Raw genomic sequence first — 14,157 nt, 5'->3', positions numbered from 1 at the left:
TGGCACAGCCTGCATCCACATGGCTGAGGTTTCTTGCCCCTTAGAGAAGGGCAGCAGCATCCAAGCTGGCAGCTATAAACAGTCCTTGATGTAGGCTGTCCTCAAGCAGGGCCTGGGCGTTGTGTGGGAAAGGAGTAGCTAGTGCAAGCCAAAATTTTGCTGGGAAATGTGCTAGTAGTTCAGCAGAATGGACAATTATGAGGCAGTGCTCAGGTCCACAAGCTCTGCTAGTGCAGATGCAGCTCAGCTGCCACGCATTTCTGCTGCTGGCACTCACGTAAAGCTGGGCATTGAGAGGCTGAGCCTTGGCAGTAGAAACTCCCTGCCCGCTGTGTCTCAGCACTGTGTTGTAATGGCCCCACTTGCTGCTGCTCCACATAATTTTTGCTTTTCTAGAGACGTGGCAGTTTACCTCTGGCACGGGTCCCCGGACCTGTGAGCTGTCCTTCTGGAGCGGCTCTTGTTGTCTTTCTTCCAGACAAGGAGCACTTGAAGGAGAAGGAGAAGTTGGAGATGGAGCTGGCAGCTGTGCGCTCTGCCAATGAGGACCAGCGGAGGCACATCGAAATCCTCGACCAGGCCCTAAACAACGCGCAAGCCAAGGTCATCAAACTGGAAGAGGAGGTGAGGCATGGGCAACGTTTCTCTGCTCTGAGGCTAGCGGTGGCTCACGGTTAGGGCTTTCTCCATCCAAGTCCTGAATCTCTTCTAGCCATGGTGTGGCAGGTCTTCCTGCTCTCCTTGAACTGGCCCTCTTATAGAGAAATGCGTAGTTATACAATACTGAGACAAACAAGCAAGCAAAGGAGACCACAACCATAGATGTTTTCAGAGCAGAGCCTTCAACGTGTAACCAGGAGCAACACCAAACTCAGCTAGCTGGTGGCTGAGGTAATGGTAGGACTTAACAGAAATATCAAATAAAAAGCTGACTACTTACTGACTTGGGACTGCGATACAAACATGTGATGTTGGTGCATCCCATTTTTCCCCAAAGAATGCCAGGAAGCTTTTGAGATGTGCACAGCAGCACAGGGCTTCGTAACTTCACATCTGAACAGTAGCCTTAAAAGAACTGACTGATCTGGCTGGAGGCAGACCTTACAGGATTTAGAGCTACAAAGAACTACAGGTTTTATGTGAGAGCTGGGAAAAAACCTGTCATAGCATGAGACCCAAGAATTGCCATCTGTGCAAAATCTCTTCTCCCAAGTAACAAGTGATAGGACAAGAGGAAATGGCCTGAAGCTGCGCCAGGGGAGGTTTAGGTTGGGTATTAGGAAAAACTTCTTCACTGCAAGGGTTGTCAAGCACTGGAACAGGCTGCTCAGGGAAGTGGTTGAGTCCCCATCCCTGGAGGTATTTAAAAGACAGGTAGATGTAGTGCTTAGGGACATGGTTTAGTGGTGGACATGGCAGTGCTAGGTTAACGGTTGGACTCGATGATCTTAAAGGTCTTTTCCAACCTAAATAATTCTATGATTCTATGAAATTCAAAGTGGAAATAATGCTCAGTTTTAACTATAACTAAGAGTGATGTCAGTTCTTCATTATTGGAGGTCTCTGAATCTCAAATTTATTTTGTTCTTTAAGACCTTCAACCAAAAGGTATGGATTTAATAACTAACTGAAAGTCTGTGTGCTCTGGCAGATCAGGCAAGACTGTCAAAACAGGCCTTTTTGGCCCTAAAATCTCTAGCCCTGTGACCAACAAAGAGGGAGGATGTTTTATGGGGAATAAAATAAACATAATCTTTACTATCTGAGCGGGCAGGCCATTGGTGAGGGGAAGGATGCTCACTTAGCAGTCTTGGGTAGAGGCTCATGCTCTGGAACAGACTGCTGGCATGATTTTGGGCAGGTCTTTTCCCCTTCAGTGCCTCATTTCCTACCTGCACCCTCCCCAGGGCTGGCCTGGGGGGAATCCACAGGAGCCCGCTGGGTGCACAGATGCAAGGGGTCTTGTGAGGAGCAGGGAAGGTCTTTTCTCAAATAGAATCATAGAATCATAGAATCGTCAAGGTTGGAAAATACCCTAAAGATCATCGAGTCCAACCCTTAACCTAGCACTGCCACGTCCACCACTAAACCATGTCCCTAAGCACTACATCTACCTGTCTTCTAAATACCTCCAGGGATGGAGACTCAACCACTTCCCTGGGCAGCCTGGTCCAATGCTTGACCACCCTCTCGGTGAAGAAGTTTTTCCTAATATCTAACCTAAACCTCCCCTGGCGCAGCTTCAGGCCATTTCCTCTCATCCTATCACTTGTTACTAGGGAGAAGAGACCGACCCCCACCTCTCTACAACCTCCTTTCAGGTAGTTGTAGAGAGCAATAAGGTCTCCCCTCAGCCTCCTCTTCTCCAGGCTAAACAACCCCAGCTCCCTCAGCCGCTCCTCATAAGACTTGTGCTCCAGACCCTTCACCAGCTTTATTGCCCTTCTTTGGACACGCTCCAGCACCTCGATGTCCTTCTTGTAGTGAGGGGCCCAAAACTGAACACAGTACTCGAGGTGCGGCCTCACCAGTGCCGAGTAGAGGGGCACTATCACCTCCCTGGTCCTGCTGGCCACACTATCCCTGATACAAGCCAGGATGCCATTGGCCTTCTTGGCCACCTGAGCACACTGCTGGCTCATGTTCAGGCGGCTGTCAACGAACCTGCAAGTAAATTAAGCACAGTTTCTTGTCTTGGAAAGAAGAAGGGTGAATTGACCTCAGTGATACTTGAATGTTTTTTATCAGGGTATCCAGCATGGCAGACCCCTGTTAGGCTATCTAGTGGTTACTTAGAGTCTGGAAGATTTAAGGTACTATATGTAAGTGCTGAAGGCATTGCTGTTTTGCTCCTGACTGTTAGACCATTCTGACTTCCTATTCATACACATTTTAAAAACTCCATTGCCTCTGGTGGATACACTCAGCAGCAAGAAGAGGATCACTTTAAGTTTAACTGCTCCTTTTTTAGTTAGTTAGTTAAAGCCTGCTCCCCATCCCAGTGTATTTTGGGCAGTCCCTTTGGGGTAGCTGCAGGAGCTAGTGTACCTTTAATCTGTACATAATTCACATGAGACTTTGCCTTAAAGGCAATCGGAGGTTTTCTATTTGCATTTCATTACAAAGTGGCAGAATAAAGGAATGTTTTAGGTGGCAACACCTGCTCCTACAGTTGTGGCATCACACAGGGGACTGGAAGAAATACATTTAACTCCTGGCTGCTCCGCAGACTGTCAGTGTCGTATTGGCAGGTAACATCGACTTGCTGAATACACACCAGTGAAGGCAGCAGAAGCATAAACACAGATTTCCAGGCAGGTGGTGTAAGAAGCTACCCTGTGCCTGCTGGGTTGTAGTAAATATGCTTGCAGCCTTAGGGCTCTCTCTCTTAAGAGCTTTGCAGTTGCCAGTTTCTAGTCTGGTCATCCAACAGAAATGTGCCTCTGCTGGGGATCGGAGCTAGGATCCTGGATTGTGGACTGGTGGAGCTGAGAGGACAAATGTTCCCCTCTAGAGAGCTGCTGTAGGTGTTATGGAGGTGGTAACCTCCTGCCTGGGGCATGGTGGAGGTTACAGAGGTGGTAACCTCCTGCCTGGGGCATGGTAGATCTCAGAGGTGACAACATATGAAGGTGATTCCGCAGTATTTGCCAGAGTTTGTCTGTCAGAGCCCTCAGCCTGAGCAAACCCACATTGACCTGGTAGTGTTTAACTGCTTTTTTCATTCTAGGAGGAGTTCAAATGAGTTTTATCCCAGCTGCCGTGTTTTAATTGTTCAAGGCAGCGTCACGGAGCTCAGGTGAAGTGCAGTTAATCTGTGGCTGCCAGTGTGTGCCCAAGCTCCTGTGCTCCCTTTCCCTTGCTTTTGGCCTGTTTCATTGCTAAATCAGAGCACCTTTTCAAGTCTCCAGTGTTTCTGGAGCTCAGTTTGACACATACGCAGCCGATATTTTTTTTGAAGCTTCATCTTAAACCAGGGATTTTTACTATAATTTGAAATATATTGAAGGAAACACAAAATCACTCAAATGAAAATGACTATTATTATTAACAGAGCTCTATCTCATGCACTGCTTTGTAAATCCACCCAGATTTCTTCTACCACCAGAATGTAATTAAGTTTAAAAGCTTTTTAAATCAAGGCTTGAGAAATAAGCAGTAGCTACTAAGTTGAATTAACATAAGATAGCGTACTATGTAAATCTACATTATCCTGAGTGCCTGCTAGTAGAAGGATTTAATTCAAAAATATGTAGGTGGTATTATCACCACATGTCATTTAGGAGTCTGCTGCTGGAATCGTGTGTCTGGTCCACGCTTTGCATAAGAAGATTGTGAATAATTGGAGAGGGTTCAGAAAACAGCTGTAGAATTCATTTGGGGCCCAGAAGCTGTTCTTTGCTGTGAACAATTGAAGTGAAGAGGTGGCTGAGCTCCAGTTCATGCACACGAACATGAAGAAGGGATTGCTGTCAGCCAGATTAAACGTTGCTCTTTAACATAAGAAGAAATAATGAGATGCAGTGTTTGGGGGCTAAAGCTGAGCAAACCCAGCTAGAAATAAAGAGTTAGAGTAATTAACACTGAAACAACCTACTTAGGGTGATAGTGGCTTCTCCATCTCTCACAGTCTTTAACCCAAATCTCATATCTATAGAACAGATATTCTATAGCTCAAACTGGAGTTATGTTCCCAGTGCAGATATTTTTCCAAGACCCACTCATCTTTACTCAAATTTATTTGCTTGGATCATCCCCTTGTAGCCTTTGCTCTTCATCTTTATTTTCCTAATCCCTGGGACAAGTGCAGTGTTCAGGCAAGTTTGCTGATCTTCTGAATATGAGAATTGTTTCATTAAATGCTTCTTGCTCTAGTAGATCACAATTTGGAAACAGAACAAGAAGTAATTTGCTGAAATTGCATAAGAGAAAGCCAGATTAGGCATTAGGGTAAAAGTTTTCCGGCAGTATAGGAAAATAAGCCATGAAGTAGTTCGCAAGGAGAGTTTGTGGAGTCCCTTCCCCTGGAGGGTTTCATAAACAGATTATACAGACATGTGCCAGGTTTTAGGTAGAGTTGATCCTACCTTGCAACGGGAGGGTGGACTGGTACATCTCCAAGTGCCATCCAGCTTTTTTTATTTGAGTCTGTGTGTCTGTGAGGTAGTGGAGCTTAGTATCATGTACTTCTGATTGCAGGCCCCCTCTCTTACAGATGCATACTGCACTGACAAGCCCATTAATTTAAATAACAACATTTTGTACTTTGTTTTTTAAATGTGTGGGTGAATTTTTTGCTTATGAATCCAGAGGCAAGATAGAAAAGTCAGAATTGGCTCAAGAACCTCCCTGTAAATTTATGAATGTGGGAACGGTCTTGTTGCATACCTCCAACAAAATTGTTTTCAAAGGCGGTGGACACATGTGCATCGCCTCAGCCACATGGGCAGAGGTGCATTCAGGCACAAGCGTGCAAACCCTGGGGCTTAGAGGGCTGCTGCAAAGCCAAATTCTGGCTGCTGTGGTACAGATGGACCCTCCAGCATCCGGCAGCACGCAGGGGAGCAGATGAGGTCTGCTGCCAAGGAGCGACCCTGGGGGAGCCCCCTTCCCCTCTCCGTTCCACGCTGGTGCAGCTGGGAGGTGGCACAGGCACCTTCCTACTGCCAAAATAGCACATTCAGCAAGAAGCCACCACTGTGTCTGTCTTGCCAAGTCATGAGCTCCTGAGGAATGCAATCTTCATGCTCCTGCCAGAGACTAGTGGGGATTATAATCTCATTAATTTTCATGGAAAGTCCCGGGAGCTGTAAGCAGTAGCCTGGATTACAGCAGGGCTAGGGAGGTCACGCTGCCAGTCATCGGCTCTGGCTAGGGAGGTTTGTTTAGGCCAAGTTTTGCTTTTGCTGTGAACAAGGCTGTATTTCATTTCACCTGTGACATGGATAGATTCAGGGTGGCAGAAGAGGAATTTCAAGAAAAAGTGATTTTATTATAATTGTAATCAGTGGGAGGGGACCTAGGTGAATCCAGCATCAAACAAGTAAAAAGAAAAAACTTCTTTGCAGCATGGGAGTCCTGGGCTAAGCAGGGGACTCCGGGTGAAGGGGAGCCCCACAGAGCTGGGGAGACCCAGCGCTGGTGTTTATTTGCTCCACATGCCCAGGAACAAGGCAGCAAACTTCTCACTATGTCCCCTTGATATTTAGACACAGATATTTTGTGGCCATAGCTGCTATATCATAACCCACATTGCAGTTCATGTCAATAGTGATTTAAGTACTTAAAAAAGAGGTAGGCGCTAGGATATTGTTTTGGTCCTGGCCTTGGCAGCTCACAGCACCTCTCCAGCCTCTCTTATTTATCTAGTTCCCCAGTGTCAACTGGGGTTAATGTGTTTTTCTGCCTTCTGTTTGCTTCTGAAAAACTTCAGGTCTCAAACAAGTGTACAAATAAATGAGGGATACTAGAAATCCTAAAGAGGATCTTAGTGATCATGGCAATGACCCTGAGCATCCCCCATTAGCCCCCAGGCTGCAGATGAGGTCTGACTGAGGCTTGGCAAAGTCTGTGTGATCCAGCATTCAAACCAATTCACCCTCTTTCTCTGAGTCAGGGAGTTAAGTCGAGAGTGTTTTGGGGCCCTTTTGGAGTTCATCAAGGTCTTTTGGGGTTTGTAGCTTCAGTTTGTGTGCACTGTTGCTTTCTCTACTACAAGGCAGATATCTTTAGAAGGTAAATCTATTCATGCTTATGAAGAGGAAATTCATGCCAAAAGGTTGAGGGAGAAGAGGGGAACTGGGTTTCCTGAGGTGGGGACTGCAGCCCGTGAGGAGTGCAGGCGGTCCCTGCTGCCACAGCCCTGTGTGGGTGAGTTTTCGGGTCAGCGTCCACACTCCCTGGGGACGAGGACTGATCACGGACACCCAGGTGTGCCTGGCCCCTGGGAGCTCACCCCATCTCAGTGCCAGATTTTGGCTGGGGGTCAGGTTTCAGCACAGGGTTTGATGCCCATACCAGTGCCCAGTGCAGCTGATGCCCAGCATGTCCGGCGTCTGCAGCCTTCTCTCCCAAGGCCTCTCGAGTGTGCCAGCTCCTGCCATGATCCCTGGTCGCAATAAGCTGTGGTGTCACTGAGTGCCTGGTGGCGTGGTAGGAGGCCAGAAGAAGTGGGGATAGCCGCTAAGCACCCTGAACATCTGCAGTTCACTTGCAAATTCCTTTTGGGGCATGCTGCTGGAGCAATCTCTGGCTGTAAAACCCTGTATTGCAAAATTCTTGTGTCATGTTTAGCCCTTCAGTAATTACATTATATACAGAAAGAGGGCCCACCTTTAGCTGCCAGCACATCTATACATCGGCATGGCCAAGACTGTGAGCAGGACAGAGCAGGTGGAGTGTTTCTGGCTGCTGGCACTCCACTTGTTCCACCTGCGTTGGACAGATACGCAGTGTTGAAAAAAAGAGACTCTGTTTGAGTGCAGACAATGTGCCAAATGTCACCAATTTGATAAAACCCACTGGGATTCCTCTTAGCTGAGGCCAGCCTGTGTGCTTGCCCAAGAAGTATCCATTGACATGATGGCTCTTGCTCAGAAATGGCCAGGGGGTTTCACGGGTACCGGATCCCCAGTGGGTGGAAGATCTGGGCAGTGTTCCCTCCGAAAGGGGCAGAGCTGCCCCAGCGATGCCTGCTGTGCCCTTTCCCTGCCCATCAAAGGGGCACCATCCTTCCCCTGGAGAAACTCTGCAAAGCAAATGGCCAAAGCCATGCTTGCACCCAACGCGCACCTACAAGTGCGCAGGGGTCTCGGTGGCCCAGGGTGGGTGTGCGGTGCCCCCGGTGCCGCTGACCCCCTGTCCCCCGCAGCTGCGCAGGAAGCAGGCCTATGTGGAGAAGGTGGAGAAGCTGCAGCAGGCGCTGACACAGCTGCAGGCAGCCTGCGAGAAGAGGGAGCAGATGGAGCGGCGGCTGCGCACACGGCTGGAGCGGGAGCTGGACTCACTGCGGATGCAGCAGGTGAGGACGGAACGGTCTGTGCGGGACCCCAGCGTGGGGCCTTCGGCGTTGCTTTTAAAGGACGGTCGCTTGCAGCCCTGCCAGGCACCACCTTGCTTTTGGGTTCATGTTGTTGGGCTTTCCGCCTAGGCCTTTCCTTTGGATGGGGTTGTGGATGCCCCATCATGGGAAGTGTTCACGGTCAGGTTGGACGGGGATTTGAGCCACCTGATCTAGTGGAGGATGTCCGTGCCCATGGCAGGGGTTGGTAGGACTTGGATTATCTTTGAAGGTCCCTTCCAACCCAAGCCACTCTATGATTCTAACTCCTGATTTTCAGCAGAGGATGGGGGAGCTCCACAGTGGGACTGCTGGATGCAGCTGAGCCCTGCCTGCTGCGGGGCTGGGAGGTCCTGGCTCCCCTGCTCAAGGGCAGGCAGCGCTCTGTCCCTACGTGCTTCCCCCCACCTTCCAGGGAAGAGTGTCCTTCCAGGTTTCTCTCCAGCAATCACAGATTGTGCAAGATCATCTCCACACCGAAGGAGTAGAGGAAAGGTGTAGTACACGTGGACATGAGATTTAGCCCACAGATTTTGGCCAATCTTTTATTGAAAAAGCAAGGTGGGATGATGTGGGATTAGGTGGGAGCAAGGGCTTGGGCAATATTCATTCTGGACAAAGATGATGTACTCGGTTCACAGAAACCTCTGTCCCTAACATATCTGGAGACAAATCATAGAATATCTTGAGTTGGAAGGGACCCATAAGGATCATTGAGTCCAATGGTGTCATCATCTTCAGACAATAAATTATTTAAAATCAGTCCAGTCCAGACTGGCTAGAAGTGAGTTTTGCATTTCTGTCCCCTTGTTTTTCTGGCAGCCCTATGTCCTCAGAGGGATAGCGTTATGCTTGTATTTTATGCACAGTTATTCCTTTGGGTAGGTAACCTGGTCTCTCACATTCTCCTCCATCCCCAAGTCCCAAAGTCCAGTCATCTGTGAAAAGGGGGGAAAGAAGCATGGGAGGTTGCAGGGAGGATTTCCAGGTTACAGCCAGCACCAAGTGCCAAATATATGGGCACTGGCAAGCAGATGTACTAAGTGTCTGAAACCACCACTTGGGGAAAAAACAGCAACATAAGCAAAACATGATGCTCTTGTAACTCTTGAAGGGCTCGCTCCTATCTCTGTCAAGAAATGCATCTGCTACAATAACCCTTCTTTATTTATGAGCCATTAGTGGAGACCAAAGCAGCTGTTACACAGAGCTCGTGCTGCCAGAAAGCAGAGGGTCTGATCCTGCCAGCGGAATGCGGCTAGGAAATAGCTCTGTGGGCAATGTCAGCGGTTTGCAGAGTCACCAGAGCATCTCCTTCTCGCTGGCAGCCCCAGGGCAGGGCAGGGCCCCCAGCACCTCCCCAACAGCATCACTGTCACTGCTGCTCCCTGGAGACCCTTCCCATCCGTCTTGGCTCTTCCCTGCTGCCGTATAAGTACATTCAGGCTTTCTTGCCCTGTCCACCATGGGCTTGCTGTTCCTGTCTTCTTCCAGCAGCTCTTCTCAATTGCCCCTTAGCCTGCTCTCCTCCAATTTAAAAAACAAATTACATGGGGTATGACATGCTAATACTGGTGTAAATGAAAGAACATTTGAGAAAATACAATCAAAATTTGAGTGAAGGTAAAACTAGAACTAGAAAAGGTTTTGTTCTCTGGGCTGGAATATAGGGACAAATTGATATATTGAGTAACTGGGATGGACTGTCGACAAAGTCCTTTTCTTGGGAGTTCAGGCTACGTCTCTTCATTTCGGAGAAAATTCCTCTGTAACTTACAGGGTGCTTATAATTTTTTTTTGGCACTGTAATCAGCAACTACATTTTGGGTTGCCGTATTTCTCAAATGCCTACACCAGTTCCTTCTAACAAGTTTTAGGAAGAAACATGCTCTGACTTCCCAGCTCACCCATCAGCTTTGAGAGGAGACTTTGGGGTATTTTGCACTATTTATACTTTTTGTTTTATGAGCCACAACCCTGCAATGAATCATGTTGCTTCAAGGTGCCCCAACTTCTTACTTCAGAGCTGTCTTCTCTGAGTTATCAAAGTTGTATCTACTGAAATATTTTGTCATCACAGAGAAAAAAGAGCTTTTTTTCTCCTTTTTACTGGAGTCAGCAGAACAGACGCAGCACCTAAGGAGACAGCGAGCCAGAGTATCCTCTCTTCCTGGCTTGTTGGTAACCGAGTCCAAACTGCAAATCTTCATTATTGCTAATGCATGAGCTAGGACCAAAAAAAAAAAAAATCCTTTGACTTAGCGTTGCAGGGCTGGCAGAGGTTTTGACTGAGAATGATGACAGGCACCCGTGATGTCCCAAGATGCCATTTACAAACCAGGGCTGTGCTTCCAAAATACTATTTTCCTGCAGGGATTTGACAATATTTGAAGTGTAATGCTGTTTTTTGCAGAAGACTTGCAGCCATTGCTCCTAAGGGTTACTCCATATTGCACTCTTCCAGAAAGCAGCTTCCAAACATGTTACTGCACCAAAGGCAAAGGCTGCAGCCCTCCCCTGGTATCTCTAGTTTCCCATAAGCAGGAGATAAATGTCTAGAAGTAGGAAATGTGGTTCGGAAAATGTGAACAGTCGCTGCAGCCCTTGCTCCCGTGTGGTGGTACTGTGCCAGGGAGCCGCTTTGCTGGTGGAAGCTCGTGGTGTAGCACGGATGAGAAGCCAATGCTTCCGAGACAGTTTCCCTTTTAACACAGTCCTGTGCGCCATGGAGTGCAACAAATCTCTTGCATTTTTTATTGAAAAAAACATTTACTTCTACTGACTTCTCCCAGAGCTTCATGCCTCTCTCCCCTGACATAGGCTTATTCCACCCAACCTCCCCTGAACCAAGGGCTGGATCTCCGTCCTCCTTCACTCTCGACCAGCAGTGAGAGGAGTTTGTGAAGGCTACCTGTGCCGCTTAGGTGCTTTAATTAAGTGCCTGTAACTGGGTGGGATAAATCCTGCCTGGGTAAATGCTTTCCTTGCAGCGTAGATGCAAAGGGTTATGCACCCATTGCTGCTTGTCAGCATCCCATGGGAGCCACTCTGCAGTGCCTGGGGATCTTCTGCCCCTCCGGTCAGTCGGAAAGTTACCTGCTGTACCACAGAAAGCATCTCCTGAGGGCACGTGAGAACTAATGTGCCAGAAGAGACAGGCGTAAATCCATGCCTGGGGTATTTTCCCAGCTGCTGTTTTAAATAGATTACATGTAGCTAGGTTACATGTCGCTTTATTTTCTCCTTTTATATATAAACCCTCTGGTAGTAACTGCCTGTCCATACCGAGCACTGCCCAGCCATGTGATGAAGTCCCAGCAAGAAGAATATCTTTTAAAGCTTCATTACTTCTTTTTCCTACCAGCTTTTTTTCCTACCTTTTCCCTTGACCTGGGGTATCCCATGAAATCCTTGCACATCCAGGGAGCAGCCGGATCCCTACTTCTGTCAGCATGGTCCGGAGAAGCGTGTGCTGGGCTCGCACATATGGTCAACCTGCCTGTCCTCCTGCAACACAAGGGGTTTAGCCTGGGGTTTCCCCTTGCCCCTGTCAAAAGACACAGGGATGTCTTTGTGAGCTCCAGAGAAGAAGTGGGGAAGAAAGGGCCAGTAGCTCCCATACTTGGCAGGAGGTGAATATCTCTCTGTTTCCACCGGCAGAGGCAGGGCAGCTACCAGGTGAGCAGCCTCCCGGAGCACAATGCTCCGGCCCTGATGGAGCTGGTGCGGGAGAAGGAGGAGAGGATCCTGGCCCTTGAAGCCGACATGACCAAGTGGGAGCAGAAGTACCTGGAGGAGAGTACCATCAGGCACTTTGCCATGAATGCCGCAGCCACCGCTACAACGGAGAGGTAGGATGTTGCTGCAAGTGGGCAGCCCTGTTCGCAGCAGAAAGCTTGAGGGAATAATAAGGAATGGATATTTTCTTAGGGCTGGATTTTGCTTGCATTTCCCCGCTGAGTTGTGCCAGCAGGGTTAATGCACCTCACTGTGGTGTCATGCCAGTGAGATACAATAGTCAGTTCAGACAGGGTTTACCCTTCCCTCCAGGTCCAAAAATTTATCAAATCCAGGCACCAGACTCAAGCCATGGCCTCAATGGCAAAGTCTCAGGCTGCCAAATTGCGCAGCATAGGTAAGGCAACTCCTCCCCGCCGCACCGGTGGAACAAGGAGGGACTGTTGGTATATGGCTGCATCCATCCCGTGGTCTGCAATGTGGTTGTTCAACCTAGTTTTAAAAACCTGTGATGAGGGAAATTTTGTGGCCTAGGTCCCCTGTTTCATTGCTTCATTAAGCTTCAAAATAAAAAGGTTGTCCTGATAGCTAAGCTAAACCTCTTTACTGCAAATTACCTCAATTGATTCTTGTCCTTCCCAGGTGTACATGATGAACAACAGATCACTGTCAACGTTGTAACAGCCTTGTAAATATTGGAAGACAGATATCCCCTGTTGTATCTTCCCTGGCCTGAACTAACTTACTTCCTTCAGCCATTCCTCACGTGTCCTAGTGTAAACCCCTTCCCATTCCTGATGCATTTGCCTGGATTGCCTCCAGTTTGTCTGTGTCAAAGTGTGGTGCTCAACAGTGCACAAGGCACTGGGGCGAGGCTTTCCAGCAATGAGGAGAGGATCATTAACTTCTCGCCCAGTTTCTTAGAAGCCAGATCCCCTGAGAATATCCTAAAATGAGATTTCCCTTTGAAATGCGGTTGAGCGTGTGACTCGGGATGATCCTTTTCTTTTGCGCTTCAGTCTAGGCAGCGATTCTTGTGCTATTTTTCACCTTCCAGAGTGTACAATTTTGTTTCTCATTTGCGATGTAGTCTTGCTGACTTGGGCCCATTTCCCCAGTGAGTGAGACATCCCCTGATGTCTGACCCTGTCCTCCAGGACGGTTGTGAGCCCCATGGGGTTCGCCCATGATTTTAGTGTGCTCTCCGTTCCATCAGCCCAGTTATTTAATGGCATTAATGACTAAATCCGAGCCAAGGGTGCACTGCAGCAAGGCAACCCAACAACAGATAGCTGTCTGCTTGGCAGGCAGTCATCACTAGCTTGCTCTTTGAATGTGGGTTTGGGGTTTTCTTTGCAAGGACCAATCTCACTTGCAAAAGCTGCCCTCAGTCACGGGAGCCCGACTCACCATGTTGAACCACTTTGCCAGGGATGCCTTGGCCCCGACCCACTCACGCAACGGCAGCTACAGCGAGAGCGCGCTGGAGGTGCGGGGCTGGCAGGAGGAGGAGGAGATCGTGCAAGCCAACCGGCGGTGCCAGGACATGGAGTACACGTAAGGGGCCATTGTGCTGTACCTGCTCATCATGGGGTTTGGGCTGGGTTCAGGTAAACCAGGATACCCTTCTGTTCCTTCATGCAGGCCTGGAAAGGATGGGCTTAGCTTCACTTTCCCTTAGTTTTGCTCTTCAGCATTAAAACAGGGATTAAAGAGTTGCTGTCGTTATCTAACTTCCTCGCTACCTTCCTGTTAAACCTTCTCTGTGTCAAAAACGACCTTCTTACAAAACAGAGGCTGTTCCACTCTTAGCAGTAGATTGGCATGTGAGGAAGCCGAATGCTTGTTTAATCTCAGTGAAAATCCCCCTCTGGAAACAAGAGCGTCTCATCGTAAAAACTGAAGTTGTAATCCCACTCCTACGTAATCAGCAATGCGAGGGCTTGCCTTTGCCTTGCTCTTCGCTCCTTGCCTGCTTATTGCTCTTTCGAGAGACATTAAGTTTCCCATATCCAAGTTGTGTGACTGTCACATTGTGTTTTAGAAACAAACCTGCGAAATTTAGCACCACGAGCACCGCTGAAAAAGATGCATTTATAAGTAGTAGAAGATGTAAAATAAACTTTTTTGGGCACAGGCAGTCAGTGAGAGTAACGTTCGCTGTTGCAGATACTTCTCCATTTTCAGCACACAAGTGGACGTGTGGACGTGTAGTTCAATGAGAGTTAGACCTGGGCAGTATTTTTAATCCAGACTTTTTTCCTGGTGAAAAGTGGCCTTCTGATGAGTAAAAATCCCTTGAGAAGTTTGTGTATTCCTCTAGGTTTTTACTGAAAAACTATTTAAAATCTGTTCTTCAG

The 14,157-nt window shown here is 48.2% G+C and overlaps 1 protein-coding gene across 12 annotated transcripts in view; it reads left to right on the top strand.

The window, feature by feature from the left end:
- Nucleotides 1–14,157, top strand: part of AMOTL1 (angiomotin like 1) — an 89,424-nt gene that overhangs the window by 67,808 nt on the left and 7,459 nt on the right. For all 12 annotated transcript variants that reach the window (XM_087757828.1, XM_087757822.1, XM_087757824.1 and 9 more), the window contains 4 exons: nucleotides 479–624; nucleotides 7,871–8,020; nucleotides 11,720–11,910; nucleotides 13,229–13,354. In XM_087757828.1, the coding sequence (XP_087613954.1) occupies nucleotides 479–624; nucleotides 7,871–8,020; nucleotides 11,720–11,910; nucleotides 13,229–13,354 (613 nt within the window). The remainder of the gene's footprint in view (nucleotides 1–478; nucleotides 625–7,870; nucleotides 8,021–11,719; nucleotides 11,911–13,228; nucleotides 13,355–14,157) is intronic.

This window comes from Nipponia nippon, unplaced genomic scaffold (genome assembly GCF_047370975.1).
Source record: "Nipponia nippon isolate SJK-2023a ecotype South Korea unplaced genomic scaffold, ASM4737097v1 scaffold_2, whole genome shotgun sequence".
NCBI lineage: Eukaryota > Metazoa > Chordata > Aves > Pelecaniformes > Threskiornithidae > Nipponia > Nipponia nippon.
This window is presented reverse-complemented; position numbering and strand designations above follow the sequence as displayed.